General features: G+C 31.6%; 1 protein-coding gene across 1 annotated transcript; it reads right to left on the bottom strand.

Moving 5' to 3' along the window:
- Positions 1-1066: 1066 nt before the first annotated feature.
- LOC139091601 (corticotropin-releasing factor-binding protein) lies at positions 1067-22732 on the bottom strand. The gene is made up of 6 exons (XM_070641747.1): positions 22446-22732; positions 8017-8095; positions 3182-3402; positions 2868-3102; positions 2653-2804; positions 1067-1923 (listed from the first exon to the last, which is right to left on the bottom strand). Exons 1-6 carry the CDS (start codon positions 22494-22496, stop codon positions 1675-1677), a joined length of 987 nt encoding a protein of 328 aa, XP_070497848.1. The 5' UTR covers positions 22497-22732; the 3' UTR covers positions 1067-1674.
- Positions 22733-24301: the final 1569 nt, after the last annotated feature.

The raw sequence follows: 24301 nt of genomic DNA, 5'->3' as shown, positions 1-24301 counted from the left end.
ATGTCTAGTTAAATGGAACGTTCCAAATATGTCATTAGTCGTCCCTATGTCAAGTTCCAAAGTCTAGTTCATTGGTAAGTAACTGGTAATTCAAAGGCTAGTAAATGTCAAGTATTTAACTAGTTACGTGTCCACTCGAGCTAGCATAACATTCAATCTGAATTGTGGAATATAAAGTTATTTAGTGGCCAGCAGGTAAATTTCAAGTGCAAAAAATAACGTTTAAACGAGTTTTTCTCTTTCAACATAAATGTGCGGCTTCATGAATAAATAAATGAACGGAAATCGAAATTTGACTCGCTGGAAAAAATTTCCTCGTGGTTGTTGGTTGGGTAGTTGTTGAGAATTTAATATACATTGCCGTACTTTTGTTCAATACTTAATGTTCATCTGTGATAAATAATAAATAATTTCATATTCTTCAATTTTGTATATTTAGTCAACTTATCTGGAATTGTTAGCTGCAAATCTGTATTTTTATTGACTTTGTTTAAGTTTTTTTACCACCAACGCACTTCTAATCTTTACTTTCATCATCTTGTAATTCAACTACTTAATGTACAGTCATGATTCTCATGCACTGTGAAACATTTTAAAGATGTCTACAGGAATTAATTTTACAGTTTTATTTACTTTTGTTGAAAAAGTAGAAAAAAAGTGAGAGTGAAATTCAACATTATTTTCCAATTATAACGCAAAATGTAATAAATATTATCGACAAGGAAGTTTATCGTCGGGTTGCAAGCAAAATTTTTTAGATCAGACATTGTAGCAGGGGCGTTTTTAGGAGCAGGACGATGGGGTTTGAGGGTCAAAATTTTTAACAGAAAATTCATCAATTTGCCAACGTTTTTCATGGAAGTCGAAACCTCGTAAAAAGCCCCTCAAACCGCAATTGCTGACTAAGTCTCTGCATCGTTTAGAGCTTGTTGCATTAATTCTGTTTAATCAAATGTAATTTCTCGTTCGTTCATCTTTTAGACAATTCACCAAGCACGTGAAAGCTGTAAATGGAAACGGCAAAACTTTTTTTTTTCTAATTCAATAGACAACACACATGTTTGCATATATTTATCATATACTCAGATTGCGAAGTTTATTAACTTTTTTATCATCATCTTTTAAATTTTGAGTTTTTTTTTTCTTTAACTTCTCTCATCATCATTAATATACATTCATTTGTCATTTTTGTTTAATTAAATTCAAAAAAAAAAATTAAAAAAAATTTTAAAACAAAAATTTCTTGTCACCTTCTTCACAATTTTCTTCTTCCTTCCTTTTCATTGATATACATAATTTTTATGTCTCAATATAATTTTTATTTACATCATTTATAAATTCATCCATAGCTGCTCTCTGATTCCAACATTCGATAAAGTATTTTTTTCAGTATATTTATAAACATTTAGAGTGGATAAAGGAGAAATAAATTAACAGAAAACAGCTTTTTATGTGGTTTTTTTTATATTTTTATTATTTCATGTCCATAATTTTTGCCACAACAGAATGAATATTTTATTTTCATCATCATCATCATCATGCTGTCCATTCTTATTTTCTACTTTTTATCCATTGTTGTGTAATGCTTGAGAAAAATATATGTTTTTTTTATATATATTCATGCTGCTCCAACAGAACTTTTATGTTTCCCTCCAAAAATACTACTTCCTTAATTTACAAATCACACACAGCTGTTGCTATATTCAAGTCATTCTCATCTGCCATCCTTACACTTATAAATACTTTATTATTGTACTTTCCACTTGATTCCAATCGTACTGATGTGACACCACAAAAGATCGCTTGTTCTGGTCCTTTGACGTCTGTCTTACCGCATATGCCTGTTGATTTTGTCATTTGACTTGAGTCGAGACCGTTTGAACCGCCGATAATTACTTTGTCTGTGTAGGATGGGTGATCGCACTGGATATTTTGGGAATGAATAAGAAATATATAAGACAAATTTAGTCATGGGTTCTATTCTTAGATAAAAACTTTAAAACAATTTTTTTGAATATTTTGAAAAAAGTGGACTAAAAAGTTCGATTCTCGGTCTGAGCAATTTTATTCAAAATTTTTTCAAATTTTTAACGGTTTTGAAAAATTCCAAAAAAATTCAAATAGGTAAAAAATTATTTTTAATAAAAATTTTAACAAATGTTTAACAATCAAGAGTTTGATTCTCGATTTGATCAATTTATTCAAAAAATTCCAATTTTTACCAGTTTTAAAAAATTCAAAAACTTCCAAAAAAATTTTTAAATGTTAAAAAATCATTTGTGCGCATTTTTTAGAACTTTTTAAATTTTTTTAGAATTTTTTTAAATTTTTTGGAATTTTTTAAAATTTTTAAACGTTGCTACGTTTTCTTAAAAATTTAAAACAATTTTTAAATTATTTTTAAATTTTTTTCATGAGTGTAGATCAGTGGTGGGCAACCTTTTTTGTGTCACGCCAAACCTTGGTGGAAAGCCTCGACCAAAACCTTATTTAGCATACGGTTTATGGCTATTCCAGGTATTTATGGCGGGTCAGTAGTGTGTCGCAGCACAAAGGTTGCCCACCCCTGACAAAGATAATCCTCATAATCCATTAAAATGTCAAAAAAACTAATAATCGATTCCAAACAATCTCATAAAATAGCAAACTTACATCATAATTGACATTTCCTTTACTACCGCCAACATCAGCAGCAAGAACTGATATAACAGCCGGATAAGTAACTGTTAATGAACAATTTCGATTATTTCCATAATTTTGTAAAGTGTAGTATGGTGCGACTCCTTCTACCATAATGTTGCATGCTATAAATTAAGAAATGGAAATTGAAAATTTTTTCGAAAATGGAATTAAAAATTCAGACTTACGTTTTGGATTATGAACATATCTAACAGAAATAGCAAATGATCCTTGATATGGAATTTTATATTGAAAGACAGCGCCATTCTGATTAGAAATGAATTTCCTCTTTCGAAGTGCTTTCCTTGTGAATGGATTTGCAGTTGTCTTGTCGCAAAACTCATAAACACGCTGTTCCAATGGTAATTCATGATCATTTATATTTGGAAAGTATTCACCGTTCAATTCCCATCCATCGACAAACTTTAAGGCATGAGCAGGAAGAAGAAAATTGGAACTTTTAAATTATTTTACAGAGCATTAAAAATTTTACTATTTTTACCCCAAGTAAGCCGCCAAACTCACAGCTGACATCGGAAAATTCAACTTCCACTTCAATAACTTTATCGGGATCCGTCATTAAATACACGCCGCATACTTGCTGTTCATTTGGTTGTTCCATCTCAACTAAGTGTAATCCTTCTGATGGCGCTCGAAGAAATGAATTTTTTCTCACTTTACGGTAGATGAATATTCCTTCTTCTGATGTCACGTGCATACAATCTGTGGATTTAATGGGAAGTTAATTGGAAATGATTAGATTTTGTGGAATAGTTGGATTTAGGTTTGGTTTTTTGAATTTATATAGATTTGTATAAATTGTTAAACAACTGAAATATGAGAGCATACTCTTTGCTTGATAGGGAATCAGACAAACCAGAGAACATTGTTAGGGGAAGTCTGTAAGATAGCATAATTAAGGTGTCCTTGAAAGCCGAATGTTTATTCTTAATTCTGTCTCAAACTTGAGAATTCACCGAAGTCTAAGCAAGATATCTCGTCCAAAACAGTCTAGCTAGCCTGCTAATCAGGATCACAGCCTAACTTATAACTCTCACTTCCCAGATCCCCATTCACCCTTGAACATGCTCCTAGCTTGTGCGATCTTCACTCATAATATTGATATAATCCTGAACAGCACGGAGTGACAATGTACCATCATGTCTTGCTGTCAAAGCAACGATGTAGCAAGAACTTGGCTACTACACTGTGTTGCTAAGAATTCTCAATTCATAAGAGCTTTAAATGTTTTAAATACGGATATGGAAGGCAAATGATCACGAGAGCGCCCCAGGAACTAATCGACAGATGCTATTAATAAATATGATAATGCACTTGACATTACCAATTGACAAGCGGTTGCTAGCGATAAAGCCAGCTTCAGACGCAAACTAAGTGAGGCCATCGACCACAATTGATTTTTACGACCAAAAAGTAAGTAAATAAGCAAAAACGGAACCAAAGAAGAGCTGAATCTTAACTCAAATTCTTCTATAAACTCATCAATCTATAAACTTTTCAATGTCTTTTCCTCACAAACAAACAAACTTTCAACAGCTGTGCTCATAAAAAATCATTCTTAATAATAAAACCCCCAAAAGATTTTGACGATAATTCAATCATTTGCTTCTCATGATGATGATGATGCTTCTCATGAACTCAATAAAAATTGTTTGACTCAGCAATAAAACCTTTCATAAAACTTTAGGGAGATGATTCACAAAACTGTCAAAACCGATTTTTTTATACTGACTGACACTTAATTTTGTGTACGCAAAAATGTCACAGTTCTGAATGGCTATATTAAGTTACAATCTCTGTTGCTTACAAATTACGGTACGCAGATTATGACAACCGGATAGACTCGAGTGATTTGGCGTGTATGAGCACATGTTGACAAGTGGATGGGGTAAGAAGTTTTGGGTATTAATGTGATGTATGCAAAATTACAGTTGACTAGACAAGTGATGGTCTGAATTAAATATTTGAGGCACACTTTAATGTCCTCTTTGACATGCTACTGTACAATGCGTTCTATTTCATTTAATTCATCCAAGTCAGCACTATCAACTTCAATAAGTCAACAATATGACAGGTGCTTATCGTCTAAAGTCAGTAGTGTCAACCTATGTGTCGCGGCACATCAACAATTTCAGAAAATCCTATAAAACGTATTCTGTGTGCGGTTTTAATCAAAGCTTACAACCAAGATGTGCCGCAAAAAATAAAAGGTTGCCAAACACTGCTCTTTGACATACTAATGTGCTGCGACACACACATTTGGCACCAATCACCGTAATTTTTAATTGTCTTTCAATGCGTTCTATTCCATTTAATTCAATCAAGTCCAAATTTCCAACTTCAATAAGTAAACAACATGACAAGCGCTAACCGTCCATGTAAAAAACGGATCACTTCTCAATAATGCAAAATTTTGTAATTCGAATAAAATTTTGAATATACATGCATAAATTGTCAATTCAAAAAGGTGCCTCATATCTCATGGGTATGATTTAAAACGTGATGTGTTGAATTTGACACTTTATTGATATAAATTGCCATTTACATAAAATTTACATAACATTTACATATTTTACATGCATAATGTATGTTGAATACTATTCAATGGAAGCAGAAGATTAATAAAATATTTGTAAAATGAAATTTTTGTAGCTTCATTGGTGAATATTAAAGCATTTTCATCAATCAAATGATAATGCTAATGGGCAGGACAATGTATTTTATAGGAACAGGGGCGTTCAGCGTTCAGGAAGGGTTGGGATCAACTGTGCATCCCTTTTTGGAAGTTAATAGGCTTAGACATCGCTTGGTTAGGATCCTTGGCTAGGAACCTTGGCTAGGACATCGCTTTGTCGCCGTAAGTATTAATGGCAAGACGCGAAGCTGCCCGTGACAGTTGAAAACGATTTAATTTTACGGCCGAAAATGCGGATCGTAACACGAATATCGACCTTTTAAACCCCATCTTCCTGGACATGGTCTCAGATGTCACAAAATACACTACTCCCTCCTTCATAGCCCCTTCCAAATAAAGCTACGCAACAAGCGATCAACCACCTAATGCATCTCCGTCATAATAAAAATCATGCACGTTTCATTTCTTATAAAAGCTTTTTGAAATTGATCTATGATAAGAATAATAAAGCGTTTACATTAGTCACGTAAATAGAGCTATAAATATTGATCATTCTGCATTATAATCTAATTTATATCGATGATGCATTGTGCTTCGCATTATAATCGAATAGAAAATTATTGAATTAATGGAATTTACATATTTTTATATCCATCAAGCTTAATCCATTTTTGATTGTTTCGTAGAAAAAATTTTGATTGTCGATGAGATCTCTTAATTATCATTAATTTGAAGCTGGTGTTGTTAATTAAGTATATTCACTAGGGACACATAATTAGAATTTATAACAATTAATTAGAAATTTTATCTCAATTTTTTTATAATTATATTTCGGGAAATAACTTAATTATTGTATTTTGATAAGGTACAGGGCTAAGCTACAAGTGACTGCTTGTGTTTTGGGTATAAAAAAGTTGTATATTGTTGATATTTTAATTAGTTGTTACTGGTCAGATCAGAAAATGAGGGTTGCTAGGTTTCTTAAGAAGGATGTTTTGAGTTTTGCGTCTCAAAAAGTAGTGAATGTCTATTTTAAATTCTTCGGCGTATTCCTTAGTTGTCTCTAGATTGAAATTTACACAAAACCCCGCTCGACGCTACTATTTGATGGTCATAAATGCATTCATGGCGTATTCGTGACAGACTTTTGATCCAGGCTGAGAAACTAGGGTGGTTTTATCGGTGGTATCTATATGAAATACTGCATTTGTATGGATACCACAGTAATACCGCCTAGTTTCTAAGCCTGTCAATTAATGGAGTCTAAGAGTTTCCGAGACTGAGACCAATTCTTCCCAATATCGAGACTTCATAGAATTCTCTTGTAGTATCGGTCTTAGAAGTCTTAACATCTCACGCAAAATATCTACTACTCGAAACAATAATGTTCAAGTTACTGAGTCTTAATTAATTTCAGATTTTAAACAGTAAAAAAACTGAATCTCAATTCTAATAAGCATCCTACTCTACAATACTAAAAACTTATTATCTCTTAAATTTCTACTTTAATTTGAAATTTTCCCTTTTCTTTTGTTTCAACTAAATTCATATTGCTGTTTTAATTAAATAACACTTTTAATTACTGAAAGCTTACATTGAGGAAAATGAAATTAATGCTGGTGCTTTTTATTTATCCAAAAACCTTTACAAATGATTTTTTGAGAATAATAAGAAGTGAAAACTGGGAAAAAATCATTTGTACAAGTACTACAAAGCTTCCTCGTTTGCAACAGTTTTTGGAACGAAATGTTTTAATTTCAATTAAAGGACAAGTATGGAAATGATGTGTATTGAGCAAGTATTGAAGGACTGTGTGTATTAGAGTGGTTTCAGGTGAGACTTCGACAAAGGACGGTTGCCCCGCTACTCAGGTTGCCCTCAACAGCATTGGATTATTAGGATTAACCTGAACATTCACTTAATTATAAACCCAGACTTAAAAGTGGTATCTGAAAAATTCATCAAAATTGCCTCAAGCAGACCATGTTGGCTTCAATCCTAGACTAGCTTCTAGATGTGAACCCTGCTCCTTTGAGTTTACTTTGAACTCTAATATGGGCCAACAATGAGCCCTATTAAGGAATTACAACCTTCCTTACTTTAAGATAACTCCGAGGATGATTTCGAATCTGTCTTCTAATTTTAGAGATGCCTTACGATCCACAATATACAAATGACGCAAAACTTATGCAATTAATTTGTAATCTTTGAAACTTTTATGAATAAAATTTCCATTTAAACTCAACACAAAAATTGCAAGCACTAAACAAAGATGAAAATTGCATAAAATTGCTGAATTTACTATTATGTAAATAGCAACAAAATTGTCTTTTATATTTCTCAAACAAAAAAGCTTTTCATCTCAAATAGTTCAATAGCTTGACGCTTGAGTTCCTCCATAAAATGTATAAAATAATGCCTTAGAGTCCCAAAATATAAAGCAACATCAATTTACATTTCATTATTCAAAATATGTCCATAGAAAAAGAGCTTTATGTCCTTTATATTTTAAAAATAGCTCTTATTTCCCATATTTTTCCCATAGCAACAAACGTCATGTCATTATAATGATTTGAATATCATTAAGTAAAAATGGCAAACAAAAGGACATCAAGTCTTGTGCAAATATATAGGAACTGAAATTGAATGTAAATATTTTTACTAGAACATCCAAAACTTACCTGTGAGTGTGTGAACATTTTTTGGTAAAAGTGTCTCTAATGAACTCCTCCTCACAACCATACCCGGCCATGATTTTGCCTTTTGTTACCATGAAATTAAACAAAATGAGAATATTTATTTTTTCGCAAAAATGAACTTTTATGGTTGGATATATCCTTTATAAAAAATTAATTAAAATTTTGAATCTCATTACTGACATGTAGGAACAACATTAATTGATGATGTTGGATAGTGTCGTTATCTCATAATAGAATCTCGACTACTTTTTCATAGAAAATTTTAATTATAAAGGTCTTATATGATTAAATTGAAATTATGTAGGAACAGCAACAACAACAAATGTTATGAAATTTGATGCCGTAAATACAATAGGATTCTCGTTGTGGGATTTATAATGAATATAAATTATCAAAGTTATTGTGAGTGATATGCATGCATAGAGTAGAGTTTATTTTTAGTTAGGATGTGAATTTTTGGAGATTGTAGATTATTTGGGATTTTTTGGGGCAACCGCATATAGTCGATTTTGGAAGTTATCAAATTCTGACATGGCTATAAATTTAAATCTCGGAGTTAACTTGGAGTCTCAAAGTCAACACGATTTTTTGTAAGATTCCAGTTGATTATGAACCTTGTAAGGTTACCAATAACTTGATATTCCTAATAGATCCTAATACAGAATTATCGAAGGTTATTCGACTATATTGCAAAAAACTTAGCATAAATTATAAATCTCCTGTTTTCTTCTTACTACTACAATCCCAATCAATGATATACTATTTATAGATCATTATAGGAATCCCATTCCAACAATAATGTAGAATAATGTAACTATACATCTGAAAATTCTCAAAAGTATGACAGTGTGTCACAAATTATGGGATGCCTATCCATTCTTTAGGGATTGTTCGGAAATCACGTAACGATTAAGGAAGGAAGATTCGTAATTTTGTTACTGATGAAAAATTTCAGAGTCATCTTTGGACCCAAGAAAGAATGTGACCAATACAAATGTAGAAGCAATGCAGAACTGTACCAGCTCCACTAATATAGGATGCTTTAAATATACTTTAGTGAACGTTGGTAATCAGTAACTCGATGGTAGACCGAAGAACTCCTGGAAAGAATCTGTCGATAGAGACAGCATTGCATTTTGTATTGGCAATTGACAGGCGAAAGAACCAGCTTTAAAATGGAATTTTTAGCGTTACGAAATTTCCAAACATATCCTTTGAGTACACTCGAATGATGTGTCCCAAGACACCACTCTGCCAAATTAATTCATCGTTACATTTATTTCCATGCTATTTGACCTTAAACAATTGCATTCGCTTCAACATGCCGCGCAAAAATTTACCGACTAATCAGCAATTCAAATTACTTGAACTGACAAAGTCAACATGATACATCTTTAATGTAAAGTCTAGAATTTCAAACTTCAAATCAAAATAAACTTAACAATCCTTACATCCCTAATAAAAATCAACAAGAAAAGTTCAATAATTCTCCTGTAAGCATGACCGGATTGTTTAATTATTCACAAAGTACACATCAAACTTTGTTTTGTTTTAAAATCAAGCTTTCCGGATGCTACGTAGGTTGATCCATTCATGACTTGATGCTATAAACGAGAAAAATTTTTATTTAACTTATAAACAGGCACGGTTTTCTTCTGTCGACATCTGTTGCATGAAATAATGTGTGATGCGATTTGTGGACTTTGTTGAATGTACGGTTATGCTTCATACATTATAAGATTTGTCTTAATACTGCCACAGTATAGCACAATGTCTCCTACGTAAGAGGAAAGCAAACAACATAATTGACTTAATTGTCGTTTAGTTGATGGATTTAATGATTATTTCAGGAATGTTATTTAGTGACAGAATGTTGTTGTGCTGTGTAATTTATGATTTTAGCTCCGACCGGCACAAATCATTCATGATAGCTTCCACACGTAGAAGTGATAGCTTCCACAAGTAGCTTTTACGTGGCGTCCAAGTGGCTGTCACATGACTTTTAAGTGGCTGTCACATGGCATCAAAAAGACTGTCTTATGACATCCAAATAGTTGTCACATGGCATCTATGAGACTGTCACATGGCATTCATGTAGTTGTCACATGGCATCAAAGTGGCCATCATTTTATCGGCCATAAAAATTGCCACTTGGACATCATGCAGTCGCCATCTGATTCCCATGAAAATCTTGTGCCGATCGGGTTACAAACCACTTTTGTGAATTCAATATTGTATTTTTATGGCTTATAAATATGTAGCACAAATGATATACTTTATTTATGTGTCAATTGTAATTAGAACAATAAAATATTTTATTGCACCTTTGGGAGCGAAATGACCTGTAAACATGGTTTTATGCTGCATAATTCATCAGGTCAACAAATGGTCGTTAAATGTGGATGTTTTAAGTATTGTGTGATGTATTTTCGAACGCTTAACTCTGGTATGAGGCCGGATTTCATTGAATTTGATCAAGAGCAAGAGTAACTCTGGTCTGGCGCTGGATTTTCGATCATTTTAGAGTCTAGTGACTTCCGAAAGTCTTTGACAAGAAACAAATTATTCAATTCTGAATTCGTAACACATTTTTGGACTTTCTGGATGGACACTTCCCATAAATGACACATTTACAGAAGCCACATGAATTCCGTCTCCATGTGACTTCCTATTGACTCGGAGTGACTTCAAATTGACACGTGTAACTTCCAATTGAATCCGTAGGACTTCATTGACTACTTCTCCTACTTCCCTAGCTTAATACACCACTTCAATAGCTAAATACCATTCAAAATTCTTTCATGAACTTTTTTTTAGCATCAAAGAATGAAAATTCTATAAATTCATAATAATTTTTTATGTTGAATACTTCCAATTCATTCGTAGAATTGACTTAAGAATGAATGAATGAATGAATTTTATTAGCATTAATCAAATATTAAGCTATACAAAAGTACCTCATCTGCAATTCAAAGCGCTTGTAGCTGCTTGTAGTAAATTATAAAAGAAGACTGAAAAGCATGCCTCAATCGGCATTAATATTCTCGACATTCATCAGCAAAAAAATTTCATAAAATTTTGATGTTTTTTCACTTTATAAATTATGAAAGCTTTCTATGTTTTTGGAGCAGATTCGAGCATTGACGCTGGTTCAATATTGTTCCATTATTTCAACTTTAAGGGGAAGTTTAATTGAATTTGTAATTATTACATGCTTTTATCCATCTCATTTTACTCTTTTTTATAGAAAATTTCACTTCTTTTGTGTTAATTTAATATTTAAATTTAATAAAATTGAGCATATTTTACAGAAGTAAGATAACAGGAATGTAACTAGGTCAGAGTGTAACATCTTATTAATCTTTTCTTAGCCTTGGTTATTGTTGAGTTCTAGTTTGGTTCTTCCTTTGGGTTTTTTAGCTTGTAGTTAACGATGGCGGCTTGTTAGGCCAATGCACCCTGGAATAACCAGAGTCTCCTTAGATTCCGTCCCACTATATGGTTTGGATTGACGGCCTACACTATTAGAAGGTGAGGTTGGTACATGGCTATGTTAAGCTAGGTGCAGCATAGAACTAAATATATTGCGCGTTCATCAATTTCAGGAAACTCTTACCTCTTACCAAATCAAGTGATAAAAATGAAGAATGCCACGTAGCTTTTAAGTAGCCGCCTCTTTTGGAAGACCAAATGGACGCCAAACGGTAGGCGACAAATAGCGACAAATCCTAGCTCCGTCACTGTCTCCTGCAAATCTTCTTTCAATAATTCGACTAGCTATAATAATCCATTCATATCTGCCTTCACATACACCAAAATATCAAATTTCATTTCTTATGTAAATCAACAGCAACTTCAACTTTTTTACGTCGTGTTGAAATCAATTCAAGTAAAAATCTTATGAATGAATTTGATATAATGCCAAAATGTTTCCATTGAGAAGCATTTGTAGGATGTGATGTGAATCAGAAAACCCCATTTTTCTACTGACTTCAGATACGATGAAACGTTCAACATGTGGAAAAAAGGATTCATTCATCTATTCGATCTATTTGATGGGGATTTCTTCTTCGTAGGATATATTTTTGTAAAAGCATTTTTATTGGTTTTGTGAGCAGTGGAATGAAATTTGAAGTAGAAATTAGAAAAGTTTTTTTTAGGTATTTCATATTTCTTGGAAAGGATATGGCGTAGGAATTGGCGAAAATCCAACTTTAGGCTAGAATAAAGCTGATAATAAGCCATATTCAATGAAATCCGGCATTAAGCCAGGATAAAGCTCTATACTTTACAGAAATAGAACAATTTCAAAGATTTTTCAAAATCCCACCAATTTGGTACAGTTTAGTTCTATTTTTGGTTCATTAGGCTTACAAATTCCTGAGAAATTCATTTCAGATTGATGTAGAAGACAAGAACAGACTTAATAATATCTGAGCCAGAATCTGAGCATACATCCGGTACTAGAGTGGGAGTAGACAATAGATTCTAATTATTATAGCATTTTACAAATCTCAACATTTCCTTCAATCTCTAATTTGCTTGGAAAGGTCAATGTGAGAGCTCGAAGTCGACTCGAATTTTGTATGGAATCGGTCGACTCAAGTCGATTTTGATTTCGACATCGATCATTGGTCATCAGGCATTTTTCAAGCACCAAAAATACCACTACGGTACCTAAAGCTGTCTCTTTGCCTTATATGGCAATATAGCGATTCTTAAAGCACTTTATTGCTATCTTTAGATGTTCATACATTTGTTTGTAACTCATTGAAATGAAAACTATAAATACAATCATAAAATGATCCTTTAGAAGTCATTCCACAATACAAGTTTTAAACAATTCCCTGTGGATATTAGCACATAACAATAATACTAAATTATAATAATATCATTACTACTTCTTATCTTATAATAGATCATAAAAAGCTCAAGGGTAATTTCTAATGGATAACTTTTCATTTTCTAATTATAATTCTTGATGTTATCTTGGAGCTATTATGAAATAAATGGCTTATGGATAATTTGTATTAAGGCTTACTGATGTATTTGGATTAAAAACTGAGTTATACACATATTTGGAGAAATTGTACAATCTTTGGCTATTGATAGAGGCTTGGTATTGGCAAATAAATCAGTAGATTGATTATATCAAAAGTAGTCCATCAGCTAAGTACCTTACTGGTCCAATAGCTAAGGTTCTTGGCTCAAATTTGACATGATAAACTCAAAAATCGTTAGTTCGAATCCAGCCATATTTAACTTTGTCCTTTTTCAGGAGTTTGGATACTATGACTGCTCAATGTACGAGATGAAGCCATGATTGAGCACCTGAGCAATGTTGGATTAAGGAACGGATCTGGAATTTGAACTGTGTGTAGCAGGAGAAATAGGGAATACGGTAAGATGAAGGGTTGCAAAAGAGTCATTTTTAGGATTACGTAATCTATGGACATTCCGAATTGAACTGTTTTCAGATACAGAACATTAAAATCCTTACAAAATCTGTTTAAACAGGATTGAGACTCATCTTCTCCAGTGCTACTGTTTGTAATAAGAAAACGACCAATAATGTCAATAGCCGGAAATAAACGAACAATCATAAATACACCAATAAACAGTATTAATGCTAATTCTCGTAATAACTAATAATCAATTTATAATTCCCTATAATAGCCTATAATCATCAATACCACCCTTATATCTCATCATCAACCCTACAATAATTTTCAATTCAGTTAACAAAAACAGAACAAGAAGAATTGAAAATTTAATAAAAATTTATGATATTGTCAATGGGCCTAAAATAATAAATGAAAACAAGCCAAGGATAAAATCTTGAATGAACTTTTTAAGTCGATTTTCTTCAAAATTCTTTCTTATTTCATGGAAGGAAGACAAAGTTTTGATTCATAAAAGTGACTTGATGCGAATAAATTCACTTTAGTGAAATTCAAGATAATATTATTAAGAAAAGATTAAAGGATTTCGATCGAATAACCATTTAATCTTATTGATACTTGATAGCTCAAGTAGAATATTCAATATTGATGGTGTTTTATGAATGGCTGTATGTTTGTGATGTTGTATGACTGTAGGTAGAGATTTGGGTGTGAAGAAACGAAGGAGGGTTGTAATCCCTTAGTTGATAAAGTAAAATTTGATGTATTTACGGCAAAAAATTCAATTGAAATTTATGCTTTTTCGTCGGATTTGGAGTAATATGATTTATGCTGGAAAGGTGAGACGAATATTTGACATTTTTGCATGTAATATAGCTTTTAAAAATTTTAATTTTAAAGATTGACTGCATAATCAATCCCGGATAGCAGATGACGTACAAATGACCAAAAATCCGACAACAGGCTGACATGACTCTGGTTCCACTTTGTCCTGAGATGGAATTTCGCCAGTATATGGGCAGGTTTTGTCAAATTTGACCTGCGTAAAGTTTCAAACTGACTAAATTAAGCACCACGTCAACTTGGCTCTATCCACAAACTCGATTTGATGAAACTCGGACTTAAAGTAGAGTCAAATCAGTCTATGGCCGGATTTCCGACAATTTCTATATCATGTGCTCACCAGATATGCGGCTTTAAATTTAATGACTTAGTGAACATTCCAGTGAGAATTTTCACTGTCAAAAGTGATATTCTAACTTAATTTGGATTATACCCAAGAAATTACTAATGCTTTACAAGCTCTTTTGATCTTACTTTTAAGAAAATAAATTCTTAATTCTGTTTTCTTTCAATTTTCCTAAATGTTAATATCCGTAAAATTCATAAAATAATTTATAAAAATGTCAAAAACATTTCAAAAATGTTAGGTAAAATTACAAAGTATTTTATGCATTATTTATTTTCATTTCAAATATTCTTGAGAAAATATAAATTTCTCACTTCTTAACAAAAAAAATATTTTCACAATAAAATGCATCGCAAATATTGAAGGGAATATTCATAAATATCGTAAAGCTTTAAGTATCATTTTAAGATCCTCTTCCGCCGTTCGTAACCTTTTGTAACAAGATGATAACCTAAATTTGAATGTAATCCTTCTTAACCGTTACGTAATTTACGAACAATCCCTAAAGTATACTAGCAATTTTATTTAAATAATTTCCTTAAAAGCTCCAATTTTACGTCACAGCTCCTTTTATTTTTAGATCACAATCTTATTTTTCACCCTAAAATTTACAAAAATGTCATAATACTCCCAAAATTCTATCCTATAATGCTGTTTGTAGATTTACGTAGGAGATTGATGCGATAAAGTTTTTAAAAATTCTGCATGACATTCTGGAAAAATTTGAACCTAAAAGACTTAGTTGAATATGAATGGTAATTTGATTAATGCTTAAAAGATGCATTTGGTGTTTTTGATGTCTAAACTGTGTTATAACCCGAAAATGGTCAGAGTGTCATTGTTGCTGCATTAAAAGATCCAAATGCTAGCGACAAAGAACATTGTCTTTAAAATCACTGATGAAATGCTAGAAATCAATAAAATATGTGGCAAATATTGCAATTTTCCGGACGGACAAGTGCAACCATGTCAATTAGATAGATTTGATGAAGCCCGGCCCCAAGTCAAAGCCAAGTTGGGCATACTTACTTCCTAAAATTAACAATTCTAATGCTCTTAGATCCACTTTCATATCACTTAGTACTGCAAAAGTGAATGTGCAATATCCTCTAATACATTTCTGTCCAAACTTTTCAACGTCACGACAAACCTTGATGATAAGCCCCAAGCAAAACCGCCGTGTGTGGTTCATGCCATTTTCAGATAATTTTGACAGCATACCAATGTGCCACAGCACAAAATTTGAACAACACTGCTCTAATACAGTCAAGAGCAATGATCAAGAATTATCCATTCCAAAATTCATTCAATAGCATCAAATAACCTCAAATATTATTATAATCCCTTCATTTTCAAACAGTAGTATCCAATTCAAAACTCACAGACCGAAAATAATTGAACATTCTAATTCATCCTTCCTAGGAGTAATTTCAATCATGCTGTCAATTTATTTAATCCTTAAAAATATTCACCGTTTATAAATTACTTAATTTAGAGCTAAATTCGTTCTGAAAAGGACTGACTGTTTAATTCTGGTCTCAGATTAACAGATATCCAGTGGGTTTGACAGCATCCGAAAGTTAATGAGGCAAGGATAATGCGGTCAATTGAATTTCCAAAATAATAATAATCGCATTATTCCCACACAATTCTAATTTGTTTACTCAGCAACAAAATGACATTAAGATAATTATCATATAGATCTTATGTATTGTTGTGCTGTAAGGCTATGGTCAAGGCTGTTTATTCTCATTCACAGATTAGTTTTGTTTACATATTGTTCAGACTCATTCATTATTGATGCTTATTGAATTGGAAATAACTTGTATTAATTATTATTTGACTTTTATTGTGATTAAGATTGTGTCTGTTATTCTTAGCAACAGAAACAACTTCCATAAGATCCACAATTGTCGATATCCCAAATAACCCCAAATTAATGTCAATAAAGTTGAAATTTTTATGTTCAATCTTCGATCTTAATTTAAAATACATTGTAAGATGATATCTGACAGTCCAAAAAAGGGATGACAAACCCTTCCATTAAAAGTTAAGCTTACAAAAAACTTCCTGATGTGACACCACAGACAACATCAAGTAATTAATGATAAAAATGTTAAAATAAACTTTCATAATTATTAGATTGAATTTTGGTATTGAGGAGCTGATCCTTTTTTGTTTGACACGAGTTGAACAGGCGAGAATGCAGGGTTGTGTTTAGGGTTGTGAGCTACTTTGAACATGTGTCTGCTTGGATACGTTCCTGAATGGACAAAAATACTTTCGAACCAGTAGTTGATGAATTATTCTTGAGTGGTCAAGTGTATGACTAGCTTAAACGTATTTTTGTAAATTCAGGGTTCATACGATGTCGATAGGGATGGTTATATACTTGACATCGGTAATTGAGAACCGAATACCATTGATAGAGCCTGTTTCAGATGCAAACTAAAAGAGACTATGGATCACTATTGATCTTTCGAATTGACTCTTGAAAATTCACAGCTTTGCTCTAGAATAGTGGTAAGCAACCTGATTGCCACGGCGTCTACAGCATCCGCTCTATGATGCCTTAATATGTCACTTTGGCTGACTTTCGCTTGCTAATCACCATATACAATTCTGTCTCTATCAGAGTTTGCAGAACTTTGGGAGATCGGACTTGTGGACTAACTTGCGGACTCCATGTGGACTTTTTTGGGACTCTAGGCAAGACATTGGAGTCCTGTCTACTCTGCTATCTCTGACTGGCATCCGAAATAATCCTTTTCAGCCAGAAACTGCAACTTTAGATTCCCAACTTTGACAAATTCTTGAGATTTAGTCGGGAACAAAATCTAGTAATATACTGGTGAGAGGACACTAAGACACTATATTAAGGAGATCCTTGCAAGATGATGGATCAAAATTAAACTTTACAGTCAACAAAATTAATAAGTAAGTAGCTCAATTATTTGGTGGAGCTGCCACTGAGTAAAGCTACAACGTTAATCCCTGATAATCCTTGAATCCTCTATATAATCTCCGATGCCCCCCCACAAAACCCTAAAAACTTCAACCTCCATCCATTTTCATTCATCAACGTGGATATCAAACGTAAGCAACATTTCATTATTATTTCATTGTTTTGTCCCAAAAAAGGATCATCATAACATAATATTTGTCATTAAAGGAAGCGATTGACATAGAAAAGGCGGGTTAATGAACAACAGATAGATACAGGATAAAGAATATCAATGATGACGTCTGAATCCCTCAATTTAGTAAAGGCGTGTTTGAACTTCCATCTTTGTGATGTTAATCAAGCAGTTAATGCATTAAAAATTTGATTAAAAAACAGACGAGAAAAAAGGATTAAAAAAAATGTTTCGGATTGTGAATTAATTAAGGAGGAATTTCACATCTACGAGTGTTGTGCCTTAGCTAAGATTATGAAATGCCGGTGTGGCATTAAAAGACTTGAAAGAATTAGAAAACAGGCACACATGTTGCTTTTTATCATATCGATTTTTCTTAATTTACTGTAAAAATTAATTATGTTAAAGCTATGTGTGAGTTTGGCATCAAAGTTGATGATTTTTTTAAAGCTTTTTGAGCATCAGTTGTCAAAACAAATTGTTTAGCTGAGTAATTAAGAAGAGTGACTTAAAGGCAGGTTATTATTGAAATTGCAATTGTTATTATTGAAAAGAATATTTGAATTATTTAAATTGTCAGATTTTAATGATCAGGGCAGGGATGGACAACATTTTTTGGAATCACGGCGCACCTGAGTTGTTGCACGATTTTCATATAACACTTGAAATTCCATCAAAGAATTCCTGAATTGAAATTTTAGAAAAGGCCGCTCAAGTCCTTAATATTTCGAACCGACAAAAGTACTGGAATGATAGATCCGGCTTTAGGCGCTCTCTCCGAGCGACAATGGTCCCCAGACAAGGAAGTAAGTAAGAAGTAACTTGAAATTCTGAAGTTGAGAATTAAGACAATTATGTACCATGGAATAAAGATTGGCAACCACTGAACCAGACAATGATAATGATTTGTTATTGACTGACAAAATTTTAGCATTTTGTGATGTTATTTATGAAGTTTTAATTTTGTTTTTATTCAATTTAATTGGTTATAAATCGTTCTAAAAATATGAATTTAGAAAAGATCTCGAATGTAGCTTCGTGACATCAACAATTGACTTATTTTAAGAGCATTCTTGATACCAGATACCAGAGCTCGAAGTCGACTCGAATTTTGTATGTAAAATTTGACTTTAGTCCTACTTAAATTCGAGTCGACTTCGAGTTATGTATGCAAAATCCCGATTAAAATTGGCTTTGCATTAATCCATAGGCATATCGCAATTGTGCCTTTCTCTGAGACAGATTTGAGTTAATTCGGCTTCAGACTAGAGTCAAGTCAGCTTTAATCGATATTTCGGTAATTTCTAACGCTTCCAAGTGCTTTCTTGCATTTGAATGCAGGTTAAAAACCTTAAAATTCCTAAAGAAACCAATAATCACCACCCAACTACACTGTCTACATACCAAAACTCCAACCCAAAATCAATCATGAAAGAAAATTTCAATCTAAACTTTCCAATCAAAGAAAAACTGCAAGGTGAATCTAAATAACCTGATGACAAACTCTCGTTGAAGTAAAAATGACACCAAAAAGACTTCCTTTGATGTGAAATTTTTTCAATCTTTATTGCTTCACTGATTACTTCCTCCATTCAAAACTTTTCATTTTTCATTCGCTTTACTATAAATATCAAAAAAAAACTGGATCTGAGAATGTATTGGACACTCGGGAGAAGTTTACATGACTTTATCTGTATCGAGTTACGATAAGAGATTTTTATTTGACTTTAGAGTCTTTTAGTCTTGCTTAATATAATGCTTAGGGGTCGTTCACATGTTAAGTGAGCCTTAGAAGGCAAAGAGCATGCTTTTAAGATACAACAAGACCATTACGGTACCTAAAGCCAATCTACGTGTTTGTTAATAAATGCAAAAAATCGGCTTTATGAACCCCTAACTCCCCCTTCTGTAACAAATGAACCCCTCCTCCCTAAGAGCGTCACCTAACAACTGAACAGCCCCCTTACTACTATTTCACACTCATTTCAGTAGCTTATTCAAATATTTGACATCACATATAAATAAGCATTTTGATAAGATTTTTTCACATTTTTTTTTCCTTAAATATGAGATTATGTGAATGAAGACAGGTCACATGTGACGAAATCTTATTTGCTGAGAACAATCAAATGACGTCAGAGATTTAGATACATGGCACGTGCCAATAGAGTTACCGAGTTACCCTTTCTGAGTCAATTTGAATAGAAATTGTGATTTAATCAGCAATCTACTTGGTTGCATTTAGCACGTGAGTGAATATTGAACTCATGATAAGATGCTGTCGATCTAGAGAGTGTTGCAATTGGAATTGAGGATTGTCAAGCGGTAGCCAGTGACTCTACAAGACAAAGTGACCGCTTATAGGTACCATAGTGATCTTTCTGAACCATGAAGTATGATATTTGTCTGTTAGGGGGATAGAAGCTTAAGGCGACATATATGGGAGGTCATGGATCACAATCGACCTTACGGCCAACACAGTAGGTTAATAAGTGGCATTTATGTAGCAACAAGCCTTTCTGATACTTCATAAATCATCATCAGTTAAATGCTTTAATCCAGCTTTGGATCACATTTTGACTAACAAAGTCACTAATCACGTCTTTAATGTCATTTTCTAAATAAATCCACCATTAATTGACAACAATTGACTAGACTGAGTAACGAATAAATTAGAGAAATTTTCAATGTCAGGTCTACATCTTTGGGATTTAGGAGGTTTAAGAACATGAATATTCATCAACTTTCTTGTCATTTTAATGCATATGTAAATAAATTATCCAAAAAAATCAAGAAAATGATGAATAAAATTCCTAAAAATTCTAATTTACATGGAACACATTCTTAAAAGATTCATTGAGATAATTTTCAGTCACAAGAAATTCTAATGCATATGAAAAATGATTTTCATGAATAATTTGCGATTCAGAGACTATGACGAGAATTTATGACTTTGATTGTTGATTTAATGGCTTTGAATTTTGAGAAAAAAGAGTTATTACATCTATCATGAGCTGCAGCTTACAAAATATTATTTTTATGAATGAATTGAAATTACTTCGGGAGAAAATAGTTCAAGACCTTGATGATAAAATGCGTTGTACGTAACTAAGGTGGGAAAAATATTTAAACAATTTCTAGTTCAAGCTAGATCGTGTTTAATGAACCCAGGAAAAGTTAAATAAATTAACAAATTTGCTTATTAAATAAAAGTTTTTTGAAGGTTCCAAAATTTTCCATTGAAAAATATTTGGGAGCTTTTGGATTTGAATTGTTTTGGTTTTACATTCTATAAATAGAGTGTTTAATTAATTTGGTCGGGAATGTTTGTGGTGAAGTAAAAATGTCAGCGGTGATTTATTTTATGAATTAAGAAGTTGTTTCTTTTTGTAATTTTTTTTAAAATCTTCAAAATCTTTTTTTAAATCAAAAATTTCAATTTTTTTTTTTTAGAAATTTAATTGAAATTTCAAATTTTTCAAATTTTTCTAAATTTCTCAAATGTTTCAAATTTTTTCTGATTATTTTATTAATTTTCCTTTTTTAAAAAAAGTTTCCTTTTTACATTTTTTTTGAAATTTTTTAAAATTTAGTTTTTTAAATTTTTTTTTTTCTAATTTTTGAAATGTTAAATTTTAAAAAATTTTATTTTTTAAAAATGTTTTGAGATATTCAAATCCATTAAACTTGTTGAAAATTCAAATTTAGTAAATAAAATTAATTTAGGAATTAATCTCCTTCAATTTTATTTTAAATCTTCAAATTTCTTAATTTGTGAAATCTAATATTTCATATTTTCAATGAAATATTATACATTGACGTTTATAAATTTCAATTAATTTGTAACTCTTAACAAAATTTGTGTTAAAAAATATCTCATTTTGAAAAAAAATCTACTCGAATTTTTTAAGGAGTCATGTTGTCTCACGTCTTAATATAATAACATTTTGGTTTGAATTTAAACTTAAAATTTATTTATTGCAGAATTTTAATCAATTAAAAATCACTGAAAATATTAAAAACTCGATTTCAATTTGAATCAAATTTCAACTCTTTCTTATGATTGAAATTGTCGAACTGAAAGTTTATGTAGATTACCATTTAAGGATTAAATAGTTTTCATAAAACTATTCAACATTTAATTGCATTTTCCATAAAATTATTTAAAAGAGATTTGGTCTAAAAGTACTAAATAAACCTAAAGTTAATGAATTGAATTAATTGATTATCTAAAATCAAACTTTCACCATCCCCTGATCAGAAGTTTAAAAAAAGCACATAAACATATTTACAGAAATGAAATCTGTTGCCGAGTTTAAACACCCGGTCTATGCATAATATTTAAACTTGCTATTTGAACACACAAATTTCTGACTTAGCAAATGAAAAATGTGAATTACGTTGTAGTATCGAGGGAATATTCAAATATTATAAATTATTCTAATTTTAGAGTTATTCTTTTTGGTCGATTCTATGCAGTCAGAGCATCCATCTGAGCACTCACAATGCATATTTTAACCCTTAATAAATCATATTTTTTGAATGAAAATTCATCATAATTTTCAAGTAGAATTTTAAGACCTTTTTTAGATTTTCACTCAATTAAGTCGTCCGAAGATGAATTGCCAATGTTCCTACATGTGGACTTAGCAATGAGATTCACTTAATAGTCATCAAACTTACCTCTGCATGATAAATGATGGTTATAAGTAATGCGACAAGAAACGTTTTCATTTTTTATGTCTTTTTTTGATATTTTCAACACCTTTAAATTCTCTTATTAAACCTCAACTTCCGTTTCAATTCTTATCACTCAATTTTTCATCCAAAATAATTCAAAAAAAATCTCCAAAAATTTCTCTCAAAAAACTTAAAAAAAAAAAACTTTTTTTTTCACTTCCACAAAAAACTTTAAAACTTCCGCCTTTTTAATTTCACTTCCTTATTTTATGCTCCTTACCGATCAGCTTTTCACTGTTGAATGACAAGCTCTTTACTATTCGAAACGATTTTATATTGCAAATTGAAACGATGCTCTGCCGAATAGAAAATTTGCCGATGTTGCGCGATGCTAAAAGCTTCTTTACACGAAAAAGTATTTCCGAATCCAATTCTTTTTTTTTATACTTTTTTTGTGAATGAACGGAGAGGACAAAAAAGAATGTTGAATGAAAAATAAAAAAGCTTTACGTGATAATGAAATTGATGAATAATAGTGAAAGGAACACATGAAAATTTGTCCGTAGGATTCATTCATGTGCTCATGTCCTTTTTTTGTTATGACAATAATATAAAAGTAGGTGGATATTATTACAATTTGAAATCGGATGTAAGGTGTTGGATGTTATGTCATAAATTATGAAACAATTACAAAGTTGATTACTGTTTGACCTAGAATGTCATGTAAAATTCAAGTAATTATCCTTGAAAGTTAAACTGATGTAATTGAATTGGAAGCATTGATATCTATATTTATGACGTTTGTTTTCAAGCATAATAACAATAATTCTTTAGAAACTAATTGTTTACAATATTTATCTCGTAAATCAAAGCAATATGTATAGAATAATATGTATCTTGAACCTGATCTTGAATCAGATTTCTTGATTTTGAATCAGATTTCGATCCCGAGCGACACAAATTAGGAAAAGGAGTCAATATGGAATATCAAAAGGATTAGATTCTAGAATTTCCTAGAAGGAATTTTACAAATTTGGCAGGAGTTTGAAAATCTACTCCACATTTTTTGGTTTCCGGACTCAGTGGATGTGCCTCTACATTGGAGTCCTGTCAGCTCTGGAATTCAGTACTCAGATTGTCACAGACCCTAAGAGACAATTAGTATACTCTCGTTTATAAGCGTGTCTATAAGTATGTATACTTGATTTGCATACTCAATTTTGTGAACATACTGAACTTAACTTTTACATTTCATTATCATACTTTTACATAACAGTTTTGGTTACTATCTTGTTTTACATTTGGATAATGATTTGCGATGGTTTAACTGTAAATACATACTGAATAATGCAGCTTTGATAACATGAAACACTAATAATTTGCCAAATTTAGTATTTGATTAACAATTAAATGCGGATCAATTTGCCAATTTAGCAATTGAATTATATCCAACGCATAATATACGCGATAAAATGTAATTATTTCCAGAATCAAAGCCATTTTTAAAGCCTTAACATAGTAAAACAATATTGTAATTAATAATTCATAAAATTTAAATGTTTTCATCATTTATTCAATATTTTTGTATATTTTTCCGGGAATACAGCATAAATGTTATCAATTAAACTATTATGGTTATGTTTATTGCTCGATTTTACAGATCGAATGTTTCAAACTCTTTCCACAATTGGTTGTAGCCAATATTATTCAAAAATTAGGTAAAAACAATTCAATTTTCAACTCTGAGCAGCATCATAAGTGGACAAAAGTATATTAGAATTACTTGCCATCAAACATTTATATCGTAATTTTGTCCACTCGGGCCCTATACATTGTAATAATAAGTCAAAACCAGACAT

Source organism: Chironomus tepperi, unplaced genomic scaffold (genome assembly GCF_022539635.2).
Source record: "Chironomus tepperi strain 1889 unplaced genomic scaffold, CSIRO-AGI_Ctep_v1 contig_257, whole genome shotgun sequence".
Taxonomy (NCBI): domain Eukaryota; kingdom Metazoa; phylum Arthropoda; class Insecta; order Diptera; family Chironomidae; genus Chironomus; species Chironomus tepperi.
Note: the sequence above shows the minus strand (reverse complement) of the source record. Positions and strands in the feature narration are given on the sequence as shown.